This window comes from Malaya genurostris, chromosome 3 (assembly GCF_030247185.1).
Source record: "Malaya genurostris strain Urasoe2022 chromosome 3, Malgen_1.1, whole genome shotgun sequence".
NCBI classification, from domain to species: domain Eukaryota; kingdom Metazoa; phylum Arthropoda; class Insecta; order Diptera; family Culicidae; genus Malaya; species Malaya genurostris.
The window spans coordinates 229,081,799-229,096,755 of NC_080572.1; the positions used below are offsets into that span (position 1 = coordinate 229,081,799).

The following is a 14,957-nucleotide window of genomic DNA, read 5'->3' on the forward strand; positions in this document are numbered from 1 at the left end:
ACAATATTGACGATTTGACATAAAATTACAGCGAATTTACAGTACCTGAAGGTTCTCGACGAAATAACCGTATGTTTGTGAACAAGAAATTTTCAATTTTTAACAAAATTAAATGAAAAGTGACACTACAGTGTTGCTTCAAGATTATAAACAGTGATATTGAAATATTTTTTTTTAAATGAGAATTCATTGATTTAAGATCCTCACGAATTTCCATATCTTATTTCCTGAATGTTTCAAGGAAAGTCAGCCTTCGTGTTTGAAATTTTTCTACAATTGAATTGGATTAGTGCTAAATTGCTGTTATTTAGCAGTGCAGTAATGGTAAAGGCGCTTGAAGAACAGTTTAAAGCGAAGTAAAGAGGTGTTCGTTTTAAAGTAAACGAAATTCTGTAGGACCTCGAAACTTGTCCTAGCAATACGTTTGATTGGAACATAAAACCTGGAAAATTACAGATACTAGGAATTACAGATCTTATCACGTCATACATCTTTATCGGGCGAATGATAGAAACGCAAATACACCCAAACCTCCGTTTACGAACACTTTTTACACGTTACCTCTTTTTACGTAACTCTTTTTACGACCAAATCCCAAATAACGTAATCTTTTTTGACGAACCAAATCCCAAATAACGTAAACTATTTTTACGAACCTGCTTCGTAAAAAAGGTTCTGGCATACATCGAAAGCGATTTCCGGTTCCAGTAGTTTACAATATGGGTATTTTTGGAACGGATTTAAAGAATAGATTCCGGAAAATGATGTTTGATGTGGTTCTGAAATTCAAGATGGCGACTTCCGATTTCTTGATATTTCTTGAAAACCCTTACAATATGGGTATTTTCGGAAAGAATTAGATTTCAAAACGATCACAAACATCTTTCTTTTTTGGTACCTATACACCAAATCTATACTAAAAAAAATCCATATTGTGAGTATTTTCAAAGAGTATCAATAGACCGGAAGTGATCATCTTGGATTTAGAACGATCACAAACATCGTCATTATTGCACCGCATCAAATCTTTTTCGAAATATAAAAAAAATGGATTTTCAAGGAATATAAAAAAAACCAGAAGTCGCCATCTTGAATTACAAAACCCCCTCAAACATCGATTTCCGACATCTAATCATCAAACCCGTTCCGGAAATACCCATATTGAAAGGGTTTTCAAGAAATATCAAAAGACCTAAGTCGCCATCTTGAATTTCAGAGCCACCTCAAACATCGTTTTCCGACATCTACTTATCAATCCCGTTCCGAAAATACCCATATTGTTAGGAGTTTTAAGCAATATCTATAAACCGGAAGCCGCCATCTTGGATTTTGAAACGAGGCAAACTTCATTTTCTTGCACTTACTCTTTACATCCGTTTCAAAAATAGCCATATGATGTGCGGTTTCCACATTCATTACACAAAACTTTTTCTACGAACCAAATCCCAAATAACGCAAACTGTTTTTTACTATCACTTTTTACGAACTTCCGTTTAGTTCGTAGATGGAGGTTTCGGTGTATATGAAATATTGCTTTTTGCTTGCGATATAAGGCCAAAGAAAAGCAAAGTCTTGGCATTACATTCCTTTTGTGGAATTTGACCTTTCTGTCAGATACAAAAGACTTCGCTGTCGATTCTTAGCATACAAAATCAGTGTATGGCTAGTACTACAATCCTATAGACACTAAGAATTATCAGTGGCTCGAACATACGACATCTGACTTGTAAGTCCGGAGCCGTATGCATTGAACCGCCAACCCAGGTAATTTAAGGACACACAAGTAAAATTAATTCTTTTATCGAAATCCCATCATATTATCTAGTGTGTATTTTGCTGTATATTAATTAAAGGTAAACTAAGTGAATGACTACTTTAGGTCATAAATAATTGTAGTCGTCATTCGTACGGTAGTTTATTCTAAGTCATACACTTGATAAAATATCAGTTAGCATAAAAGTGTGCTTCCAAATTCTCCTTATGTGTGTGATAAATATTGTCACTCAATTTTCTCGGTGACAGCAGAACCGATTTTGCACAAACCAAAATTCAAACGAATGGTTCTATGATTTCACACAAAGATCCTAAACTTCATTGGGATCCGACTCCCGGTTCCGGAATTACAGGGTAATATGCATCAAAATATAATGATACCAATGTCACTAGCTATTCTCGAAAAATACTAAGCCGATTTGTACAAACTAAAATTCAAATGAAAGCTATTATAGGCCCATACAATATTTCTGAAATTCAGTCAGAAAGAAAAGTCAACATTGAAAATAGTGTCACCAATTTTTCTCGATTCAGGGTGTTCTGTGAAAAATTACCATTTCCATAGTTTTTTTCCTATGTAACAATCTGATGAGTGGAATATTTTTTAAATAGCCTAATAAATTTCTATAGCTAGCAGGTCATGATAATCTACGACCAAGCAATCTCGTGTCAGAATTTGATAGAATCAAATTCAAATCTTCTGATAGTCGCATAAAAAATTTATTGAATTTTATCCAAGTCCGATTGCTGGTTCTAGAGTTAGAAGGTCACACTTTAAATTTTTTGAACCGTCATACAAAATTGGTACAAGTAGCACCTGTAACTTATTCATAAAAAAGAAAATAAATCCTATGCTGCATAATGGTCGCATGAAAGACACAACGAAACAAGTCGGATTATGATGGTTACAATGAAGTCAAAATAATGTTGCGAATTCCCATCTCATCAAACTAAGTCAAAATAAGTTCCAACGTATTTTCTCGGTAACCTAACTCTTACGACATGTTCGCATTAACGGTTCTTGGTCACCAACTGGTCATGGCAACAAAATTTGAAACTGTAAATGTCACACACTGCAAGACAAAGTTAAATAATGATAGCATATCGGCTACCGTATTCGTTGTGATTCAACCAAGAAAAACCAATGCAGTGTCGATTGAAAGTTTCCGTACATTTTTCGGGATAATTATACTAAAAGAATTCTAAAAATAATATAGTTGAGCCTGTGCTAGTACGAAGAGCAACAGAAATTCTGAAGAATTCTTGCCGGTATTTGTGCGAAATAAACTTTGTTTTTTGAAAAGTATTTTCTCCATACCAAAGAATATTTGAACACTTTTTCACGACAGTGTATGGTAGGATAAACTTATGCAAATGGTAACCATTATAATCAATGAACAGAATATTCATTGCAACACATGGATCAATAAGTCCCGAGACTAAAGCAGAGATGGCGCTCGTAGTAAACTAGTAACCACGTCTTTCTAGAGTACTAACCTTTGCTTGAAACGGGTCAAAATTTTAAGTCGATCCGACCAGAAACAGCTGAGTTATCGAGGTTGGAGTGAAGTCGTTATGTAGTCTGTTTAAAAAATGAAAAAAAAACCGAGTTTCGTGTTTTGATAAAACATTGTTTTTTAATGGGTAAAAACACCGTGCAAGCGAAACAATGGATTGAAAAATGTTATCCGGACTCTTGTCCATTAAAAGCAACGATTTGTCGGTGGTTTGCCGAGTTCAAACGTGGTCGTACCGACACAAATGACGCGGAACGCTCGGGTAGACCCGTGGAAGCCGTTACACCGGAAAATGTGAGTGAAGTGATAAAAATTATAATGAAAGAACGTAAAGTGAAGCTCCGTGAGATTGCTGAGATGACACAGATATCATATGGAAGTGTATTTACTATCCTTCATGAAAAATTGAGCATGAAAAATGTTTTTTCCAAGTGGGTGCTGCGATTGAGATAATGCACCCTGCCACAAGTCGATGAAAACAATGGCGAAATTGAACGAATTAGGCTTTGATCTGCGTCCCCACCCCCCATACTCGCCAGATTTAGCCCCAGTGACTACTAGCTCTTTGCTGATCTTAAAATATACTCCAGGGAAATAGATTTGGCTCAAATGAGGAGGTCATCGCTGAAACTGAAGCTTATTTTGAAGCGAAAGATAATTTTTTTTATGAACATGGTTTTGGAAAAACGTTGGAACCATTGTATCACCCTAAAAGGTGATTATGTTGATGAATAAAAAAAATGTTGTTTCCATTGTTAGTCTCGGGACTTATTGATCCATGTGTTATTTCACATTTTTGCCTTTCCCATATAGAAAGGTTATGCAATCACTTGAAAAACCAACTAGTGAAAAGTCATATACCATTCGACTCAGTTCATCGAGCTGAGCAATGTCTGTGTGTGTATGTGTCAAATAATCTCACTAGGTTTTCTCGGAGATGGCTGAACCGATTACCACAAACTTAGATTCAAATGAAAGGTCTTCCGGTCCCATAGGGAATTCCTGAATTTCATCCGGATTCGACTTCCGGTTCCGGAGTTATAGGGTAAAAAGTGTAAACCGTCACTTAAAATATTTTCGGATGCAACAAACATTTAAATCGTAATTCAGAGTGCGGACTAGTAGAGTTTGTATGTCATGTTAGTTGGTGGCCGTACGAACCGACTTTGATTATACCGGTTCTCGGGTTTCGGTGCCGGAAGTGCATATAATAGTGAACCCACTTCGTTTTCTTAAGGATGACTTACGCAATCAAAGCACTGTTTTATTCTGTATGTTATGCACAAACAATCCCTTGGTTTCTTTCAAAAATCGAAGAGAAAAATTTTGAATAGAATACCACAATATTATATGTACATGAGAAAGGCATCATTACACCACTAGGTGGATTAAAACAGGTTTTTTCATTGCGTTTGGTAAACCGTTTTAACTTTGATCAATGAAACACTAATAATAATCACCAATAAAAATTCTATCTGAACACGTTTTGACTTTTTAGCTTAAGGTTTTATATGATGGGAATGAAAATATGAATATTAACCGATCCATCCCGAGAACGTTTTCAATAAGTACAATGGTCAATTTCACCATGAATATCGAATAGCATATAAATTTTGAGTAGATTTAATGAGTTCACACAATTTTGAATCCTACACATTTTGATTTTGATTATCGAATGCCAATATTTGGTCATAATGGAAAAACATCAACAAATCAAATGATACAAACGTATGTTTTTCTGTTTCCATGTGACAGACATAAAATCAAATCAAATATTCGTTACTGATAACTTGTTTGGCAACCCTCGATAAGTCGCACAAGCTTCGCATCTGACGCTTTTCAGGTTACATAGCAGTTATCATGCACGTTGCTATGTCTTCAACTTTGTTCCATGTAGGTTACAGCCATTGAAGTGTAATAACGTGTGCTACTTGGGCCAGCAGTGAGGTGATAACTTTTTCATCGATACACATGTTTTCTGCATCAATATTCGTTTGTCTCTCAAAAATTGTGACTGAAAAGAATGGTAATCGATTAATTTATTAAAATAAATAAACAAAAAAATTATGAAAATAAACAGAACAATTTCAATAAATAATCATATTTCCTTGAATAAATTTGAGTGTTATGAATATTCCGTTTTTTTTTCAGTGGCTGTAGTTGCAGACAGCTACAATCGGTTTAGTTATTATCATTTTGAATTCAAATTTTATGCAGAATTTCAAACATAAGTCATAGTCCAACAGTTATGTTGTCAAAAAGAAACCATACTGAAAATAAAACGAGCTTTATACTGTATCTTTATACATAGTATTCAATTTAAAAAATAAGGCATACTTTGTAATTTTTGTAAACAATTCAAGTAATGCGCATATTATATTTAGTGAACATGAAAAGATACTCGAATTCAGATAAACAAACAGTATTTCTGTATAAAATGTTCAAAACGACGTATGTAACAATGAGAGATTCTCTTTGTTTACTTTCTCTTTTGATTATTACGGCACTCTTAGCATTCCTTCTCTCCAATCATTTACCGAAAATAATAACTAAAGCTATCATCTTTCAATCTGCTCTGGAGAAATTACCGAAAAAAGCAGGAATATTTCGCAATAAGCGAAAGAGAAAGTAAACAAAGAGAATCTCTCATTGTTACATACGTCGTTTTGAACATTTTATACCGATTTGATATCCCCGAGTCCATACCTCAGTCAACTCGATGTAACTCGGTAGAATGTTATCAATCGCAGTGTAAGAGTTTACTCCTAATCATTAATAAAATGAGCAGACAATAATACAATGAAATAATTCAATACTATATGATGGTTTTAGGGACTAGGAAATGAATTTTAATGAATATTGGAGGCTTTCTCAGTCATAAATCGCAGATTCTAGATTTCCCTTAAAAAACAAGCCGACCAAATACGACCGAGCAATTCAAGAAATAAATCGTTTGCCTAGTGATTGGTGACTGAGAAAGCTTCCAATACACAAAATAATTAAATATTGTGTGCATTTCGTAACGAAAAAAAAAAATATTCACAAAATTTTTTTCGTTAGTTGAATTTACGAATCACTTGAAAATTCCACACATATCTCTATTATAAACAGTAAAAGATATGATTCAAATACCTAGTTTATATTTGAATCGTTACTATCACTGCCTAAATTTGGATATGTCAAGGTAATTCCTCACCTGTTTCATCAGATACACCAAAATTATTGGTTCACACAAACTGAACCTGCAATCAACACTGAGGGTTGGTAAATATTCATGATAGCTGTCACATGCAGTGATAAATAAATTAAAATTTTATTGTGATTTGATCTCCAGTTTCTAATGTACAAAGCGATTCCGCCAGCTATTCAATTTGTATGATTTGTAGCGAATAATAAAAAATACGACTGATTTGATAGCTCGGAACAGATTTATTAAAACAACGTTTTTTTGTTGTTGTATGTTGCTTTTCTGTCGGCTATGCTTCTTATTAACAGACAAAACCTCTGCAAGGAAACGCGATAAACATAAAATTTTGAAAGATGGCAATGTCAACACGACAATAAAAGGATACATTTTAAATTGGGACAAATTTTAATTAACTGAATTCTTCAGCTCGACCGTGTTTTAACAATCACCCGATTTAGAATGAAACACATTGTAAAACAAGCGAAAAAAAGAAAAGCAGGTTTCTCAATGTGTCTGATCGATGGAATGATGGTCAACTGTATCTGATTCAGCTGAACCTTTGGGCGGGACAAGGTGTTGGCTCGAAGCCTACTGCGATTGATGATATTATTCGAATCATAATTGATAATCAATTCTAATAGTAACATTTTTCTCTTATTACAGGTATTCAACCGATATTATGGGGTAAGTTTTACTGAAGCACTTCTATTCATTCTTTTTTTTTAACTAGCTTGTATCAAAGTAATCTTGCAATCAGGAATGTTAGATTTCAGTTTAAATTTATGACGTTTTCGTTTGATGCCAAACCTAACCCAGTTTCCACCCTAACAGCTGTCAAACCGTTTGTTTGAATTCAATTAAGAACCTAGTTTCAACGTTGTTGAACTGAAAATCGAGTCAACTTCGAACTTGACTTTTATATTAGGTTTGCTCAAACCCCCGTTGCTAAGTGCGAATCCAACACAGTTTTGTGAAAAGTGTTTGTTTGATGAAACTGCCCTGGGTCAGTTTCAGTTTTCTCAAGCGAAAACGACATTAATTTTGTTCAAGAATTGTGTACAGAATCATGTACTGGATAACTTGATACCACACTCGATGTGTGTGAGGTCGGTATCAGGCATGCCATAAGTGAAAAGCTTACTCTGAAAATTGGAATCCAGTGAATTTCTTTTCACTAACTTAAACCCAACGCAAAAAGAAAAACCAAGCGGACAAAAGACGGGTGTGTAATGGTAGAGACATGTTTGGATGATGTGAATAAGAATAAAACTGACACGACTTCTTCACACTTCCGAGTATTGATAGCTGCTCTCATTTATTTCTTTTATTTCTATTACGTTTCGCTTTCAGCTTATCAGTACATTTGCAGATTATGCTGAAGGTAATACCAACCCATGGATCAACATAATCCGCTAAGTAGAAATAAAGTTCTTAAATATGAACCATATCTAGCGGGAAAAAAACAGATTGAAACAATTGACATACGAATGCAATTATATAATGAAAAGCGCGAAAATGTTATCTCAGAAAAGGGACTCGAACCAGTAGCTTACTTCTAACGGGAGAATTTATTTTTGTTTTATACTATAGAGGTTTTAGCCTTGAGGTCAATCGCCTCTTCGAGCCAGAAATGTTTCCTGACCCTATGTGCGGGGTTGGAAATCGAACTCAGGTGGGCTTCGTGAAAGGCATCGACTTATCCATCACCCGTCCCCAACCGAGGAAATTGTTTTAACAATAAAACTACCCTGCATATGAAAACACATGAAGAGATAACCCAATTGATTTGAAGAACCAAGCATGCTTCGCTGTACTTGGTCAACACGGAATTCACGTGCAGTCCTATCCATCTACGGAAACAAATTCAACAGACACTAATAATTGTCTATTGTTTTCCCCTTTCTGCTTTGCCACCGACACTGATTCCAGATTTTGTTTTTGTCTATACGCTACCTATCAGTGTCAACGGCATTACATTACATAATTGGAATTCACATGTCAATTATCCTATCTGTTTTTCTCCGTTAGATACTGATCATATCTTATCTAACGTACTAAAAATAAATAATGAAGTAATGTAACTAGTCAGTCAACTGAGAGAGAATTGTGACAGATTTCAATTTTTTGCTTCAAAACTAGAAACGAGCCCCTTATTCTAGAAAACGACTTATTTGCATCAACTATTTTCAAATACACAATTGAATAATATGGAATATTATAATGTGGCCTTTTACCCCTTCCCACTGGTTACGAGGCTGTCGGTAACATTTAAAATATTACAACCGCTTAACACATGTAACCCTTCGTAACACACAAAACTTACAAATGAGTAACGGATGTAACGCCATTTAAAAATTGTAACACATGAAACATTTTGTAACGCCTCTAACAAAATAGTAATGCATGTAACACTTCGTAACGGCTGCAATTCACAAATGGGCAACGCACTTAACGCTTACAACTAAACAAACTGACGCATGTAACGCTTCGTAAAGCCAAAAACTTACAAAGAGTAACACATGTCACGTTTTGTAACGTCTGTAACTTACAAAAAGTAACGCTTCGTAACCCCTGAAACTTACTAACAAGTAACGCATCGTAACGTTTCTAACTTACAAACGAGTAATGCTTATACACGGAACCACCCGCGATCGCATTTTAACCAGAATATTAGTTGATTTTCTGAATTCGATTAGTTAAAAGTTGGTACAACTAATCGATTGTTGTTTTAACTATACTGTCATTTTTGTTTTTCGATTAGCAGAAACGACGGTTGAAAGAACTAATTTAATTGGTTAAAAAAATGCTGTCAATTAGTGAGGACACATACCTTTCAATTTCAACAAATATTTTAGTTGAATTAACTGGTGTTGTTATGGGACCAAAATTCTGTTAGTTGAAAAACAAATCGGTTTTAGTTGGTTTAGAACAAAAATAATGTTATTGATTTGTGAGAATAATCAAAATATACTTACTGATACACGTCATGATCTATTTGAAAAAAGTTCGGCATGTTGAGATACATGAAATAAATATCGTTGTTCCAAATATAAACAGTATTTTATATTGACATGTAATATCATTAGTTATGAACAAGGCTGGGAAATCACCGATCACTGCTGATCTTAAGATCACTGATCTCGTACATAAAAAATCACTACTGATTTCATCACAAGTGATCTTAAACAAGGAATAAATCATCGTTACGAAATCACAACTGATATGATCTCTAAGTGGTTTTAATTTTTGTATGATCATGATCATGTGAAGTCGAGATCAGTAAAGATCTAAATTCTAAAAAAACACTGATTCGATCGGAAATGATCAATGTAGAAATTTTATGATCGGAGCGTTCTCCGTGTAATGCTTCGTAACGCTGTATCTCATAAAAAGGAAAGGCATGTAACACTCATAGTTCACATTAAAGTAACGCACGTAACGCTTCGCGTACTGAAACGCTTCATAACGACTATAACCTACAAAAAAGTAACCCTTTGTAATGCTCCGTTAGGTCTATAACTTACTTAGAGCCGTTTCGCCGTTTCGCCGAAAGTCATTTTGCCGAAAGGGTCATTTCGCCGAATGCCATTTCGCCGAATGGGCCACTTCGCCGAATTTCATTTCGCCGAAAGGGTCATTTCGCCGAAAGGGTCATTTCGCCGATTCCTGCAATTGTCTGAAAATCGTAATGAGAATCGTTTTAAAATAAAGACAAATTAAAGATGATATCGTTAATGCCCGTTTTGTTGACCTACAATTGTACTTCTTGAATAAAGATTGATTCATGAACCTCAGAACGGAGTTCCCAAAGAAACTTGTTGAATATTACCCACTAATCATCAAAGCAATTCCATAGGTATCTACCAAGCAAATGTATGTGGTATTTTCCGTTTACTAAATAAAAAAATGTCTAATGCGGCTTCGCCATATCGATTTGATTCGTGTGCTGTCCGACCTCGCTACCGCTCGTTCGGCTTTCTAACTAAAGCAAAGAAACCTAACTTTTAGTAGACCGGGCAAACGAGGCGGTTACAGGTTTGTATGCAAGAGGCCACCGCTTCGTAACGCCTGCAACTTATTAAAAAGTAACGCATCTGACGCTTTGTAATGCCTGTAGCTTACAAAAAAATAATGCATGTAACGCTTTCTAACGCCTATAGCTTACAAAAAAGTAACACAGGTAATGTTTCGTAACGTCTATATCTTACAAGAAAGTAACGGATGTAACGTCTATAGCTTACAGATCGTAACGTCTATAACGTACAAAAAATAACGCATGTACCGCTTCGTAACGTCTTCAACTTACTAAAAAGTAACACATGTAACACTTTGTAACGCCTATAACCATCAAAAAAGTAACGCATGTATCGCTTCGTAACACCTATGACTTACATAAAAGTAACGTTTGTAAAGCTTCGTAATGCCTGCAACTTTCTAAAAAGTACCGCATGTAACACTTCGTAACACCTCTAACTTAAAAAAGTAACACATATAACGTTTCGTAACGCCTATAACTTACAAACAAGTAACGCTAGTAACGCTTTGTAATGCCTATAGCTTACAAAAGTAACGTTTACAATGCTTCGTAACGCCTTCAACCTACTAAAAAGTAACGCTTTGTAACGCTTCGTAACGCTTATAACTTTCAAAAAGTTACGCATGTATCGCTTCGTAACACCAATGACTTACATAAAAGTAACGTTTGTAACGCATCGGTACGCCTATAACTTATAAAAAAATTATCGCGTGTAACGCTTCGTAACGTTTCGTAACGCCTCTAAATTAAAAAAGTAACGCTTATAACGCTTCGTAACGCCTATAACTTACAAGTAAGTAACGCTTTGTAATGCCTATAGCTTACAAAAAAGTAACGTTTACAACGCTTCGTAACGCCTGCAACTTACTAAAAAGTAACGCATGTAACGCTTCGTAACACCTATAATTTATAGAAGAGCGATGTATAGAACACTTCGTAACATCTATTACTGCCTTAAAGGTAACGTATCGTAACTCGTTTACCACAAGAATCTAAGCCTCCATCTCTGGGTACGAGACTGTGTGCACGAAAATCTTAGTTTTTTAAATGCGCTTTATTCCAATTATCGGATTTTCGATTCAATTTACACGTCATGTCACTTGAAAGGTATTCGGAAGAAAATATGTATCATTACACAAACATACTTTTTTGCCATAATATGTTTATATTTCACCCCCACCTTAGAAATGCATCTCTCTTCCGATTTTGTAAGCTTTTGTCCACACATTATATTACGGTCACTTATTACGGACTAGTTGCAAACCGGTCATCAACTCATAATTTACTGTTGAGGTTTCTTTCCACTTTCCAACAATCAGCCTTCATTAGGAAATCATAAATGGTTGACTAATTTTACCGTAGGAACAGATGGCTTGCCAAACTAGATATTTTATTGAAATTTTTTAATTTTATGTTTTTTTAAATTTTGACTCTCTTTCTCTCTCTCTCTCTCTCTCTCTCTCTTCTATGTCCTTCGTAGGGTAGACTTTATTATCAGAATTTTGTGGAAAGCTTGCCTTCACGTATTTTTCATCATCGTGTACGCTGCTGTTTGGTTCACAACTAATGATGCATTTTTCCGGCAAAAATTAATACTTTCAAAGCTATTTATCATCTGTTTGAGTTTTTTTTACGCACTTTGAATGATCTCAGTCGACATCTCGCTTTAATGTTCTGCACAGTTGAGTTAGCAACGTACACTGTTTCAGCACATGTTCCTCATCTGTTTTAGTTTTTTGCGTTTTGCCCTTTTCGACTACGTGGATGGTACACGCTGAACCGAATTTGGGTTTTAGACATTTGATGATGGCCTTCGATACCGTCTGCAGCAGGACCTCGATCGAATTCTCGATTGTTTTCTGTCAACGATAACGACTTTTTCAACCACTTGTCCAAAATAAGATTTCGCAGCATACTATCCGTCAGCATGACCACAACGAGTATCTTCCACTAAGAAACGGAAACTGAATTTGAAGATGTCGTCATTATTGCCAAAAAAAAACACTTAATGTCGACCAAAGCACCCTCAGAAGGATTTGTCTACTAGTAAGATTTAAATTTTCGGCCCAAAAACGCAAACAAACAGAACACTGAAACAGAAGTGGCCATAGAACATACCCGGAAGTTATATAATAAGGTTCTGTTGAAATACGAAGTATGCATCTTCATGGATGACGAAACTTATGGGGAAATGGATTAGGATGGATTATGGCCTCCCTGCCTGAATTTAAATTTTGTCGATAAATTCGAAAAAAAATCTCATGATCTGGCAAGGTATTTGCGGTTGCGAATAGGAAATACAGGGTTTCCCGACAAACACGGCTATGACTGTTACTGTTGAGTGATATTGAAGATAATTTAAGAAAGATTTAATTTTTTTGAATAACGACGGGTACAAATACAAAATGCAAATACCGTAGCATTGGAACGCCTAACCCATAACTCTATGAATCAGAGCATTTTTATCAAGACCAACTATTTTTTCCACTTCCATCCTACTACTTACTAGTACTTAATATATAACGCGACCATCGACCGATTCAGGCCACCCCCTCTGTCTCGATTTTTTCCTCCGAGGTCTTCGGCTTCAACCGACTTTTGGCGAGGAAGTTACGCTGTAAATTAATTAAAATTTATTAGCATACTTACACGCTATCATAATTTCAATTTATCCATTCATACATTTCTGCGAGACCTCACCCCATTTCATTATAATTCCCGCCGTAGCCGCGTGGAACCACGAGGCTTGGATGGATGGATGGGAAAAGTGGAAAAACCCTGCCCTGGTCGGCATATTGGCAGTTTTAATCAGACTAAAAATAAAAGCACCAATTAACACCAGTTTACTGTCGTTTTACGGGGATCGTTCACATGTCTAGGATCCAATTAGACCCGAACCTCGGTCCCCAACCAGATACTGTGTCACTTTTGAAGCCAGCAGCGTAAACGCAAAATGTTGCAAAAGTTGGTCACGATCAGATGGCGCAATAAAAATTCTCGTCAGGGTGATAAAAAAAATCAATGTTTCAAGCAGACCGGCAAACATTTTGTGGTCAAAGTTTTTTTTTTCCTCTAGATACCTAGGTGATCTAATCGTAAATAAAAAAAAAGGCTCGGTGTCCTAATCCGACCCGCAGGTGCTTAATTTAATTAACTAGCTTATCGCTTTTATCGTGGGATCAAAAAGTAATTAGTTCTAAACTGCACATGCAATTGCGTCATTTAATCAATTCAATTACCAATCACAAACTGTTTAAACTTCGAATTGTGCTCATGAAAGGAACACACTGTTGCAATAAATACGCTTATGTTCGCCGACCGCGCGTTATAAAGTATCAAAATAAACCATTCGGAAACATAAATCGGATTCGAAATCGGGGTCTAAATTTCCCGATACCGGCTGGCACAGTAAAATACCGTAACCAAAAAGCCGATTACAAAATTTTGCACGCACTATTGAACGGGCAATCGGTTATACTAATAATTAATATAATGGAATTTCATCAGTCTATCAAAGTTTTACCATCATATTGCAGCACCCGTTAGACAACTAAATGTGTCGAGAGGATTTGATTGGTTGGCGATGTGTTTAATGAAATATGATACGTTAGTTATTCTTATTTACTCTACGAATTAGTCGCGAGTATTTGGAAAGTTTCGACACAAGGCCCGACATTTTCGGGGTCAGTTTTTGACGAAGTTTTCAGTGACCGTTGGAAAACTTCTGGATTCTCCGGGATAACTTCTTCACAAGCTTCCCGGAAAGTCTGCTGTGATATTTTCTATAAGGATTGCATCGGTTGGTATTACAAGCCAGCTGTCATATGTCATATGTAAAATACCTAGAAGGATTTTTAGTGTCAGTTGAATCGTAGCACCAGGCATGCAATGGTTCTGTACGCTAAGAATCGGCAGCGAAGTCTGTTAAAATAGTAGGTAAAATTCCACAAAAGGAATGTAATACTAAGGCTTTACTTTAGTCAGTGCAATGAACGAAACGAAATCGGTACTGTTTCCCAACCAGGAACGCTTAACTCAAACCCTCTCACTAAAAATTTCTTTATCCGAGAAAATTGTATTTGTCCAATCCCGATACTTATGTTTCTCTGTTCTGCTTAAACGTTCGGTCATATGGGTTGTGCAAAGCTGAGGATTCGGGACATTTTTAAGCGGTACTCAATCAGCAAAGTTTATAAGGGAAACCTACTTTGGCAACAAATTCTTTTAAACATTCGGTCTTGTAAATTAAAAAACCTGTTTTAATCCACCTAGTGGTGTAATGATGCCTTTCTCATATCAATCATACCATCATATATAATACTGTGGTATTCTTCAAAATAATTTTCTTCGATTCTTTAAAGAATAATCGAAATCAGTTTGTTTGACCGTCTACTGATAAAACCTATGAATTGGAGAAGATTTGAGGTCGATTTAGAAAACTTTT

General features: G+C 35.7%; 1 protein-coding gene across 13 annotated transcripts in view; it reads left to right on the forward strand.

Moving 5' to 3' along the window:
* Positions 1 to 14,957, forward strand: part of LOC131439486 (collagen alpha-1(XVIII) chain) — an 805,709-nt gene that overhangs the window by 147,745 nt on the left and 643,007 nt on the right. For all 13 annotated transcript variants that reach the window (XM_058610552.1, XM_058610559.1, XM_058610551.1 and 10 more), the window contains one exon: positions 7,141 to 7,161. In XM_058610552.1, coding sequence (XP_058466535.1) covers positions 7,141 to 7,161 — 21 coding nt within the window. The remainder of the gene's footprint in view (positions 1 to 7,140; positions 7,162 to 14,957) is intronic.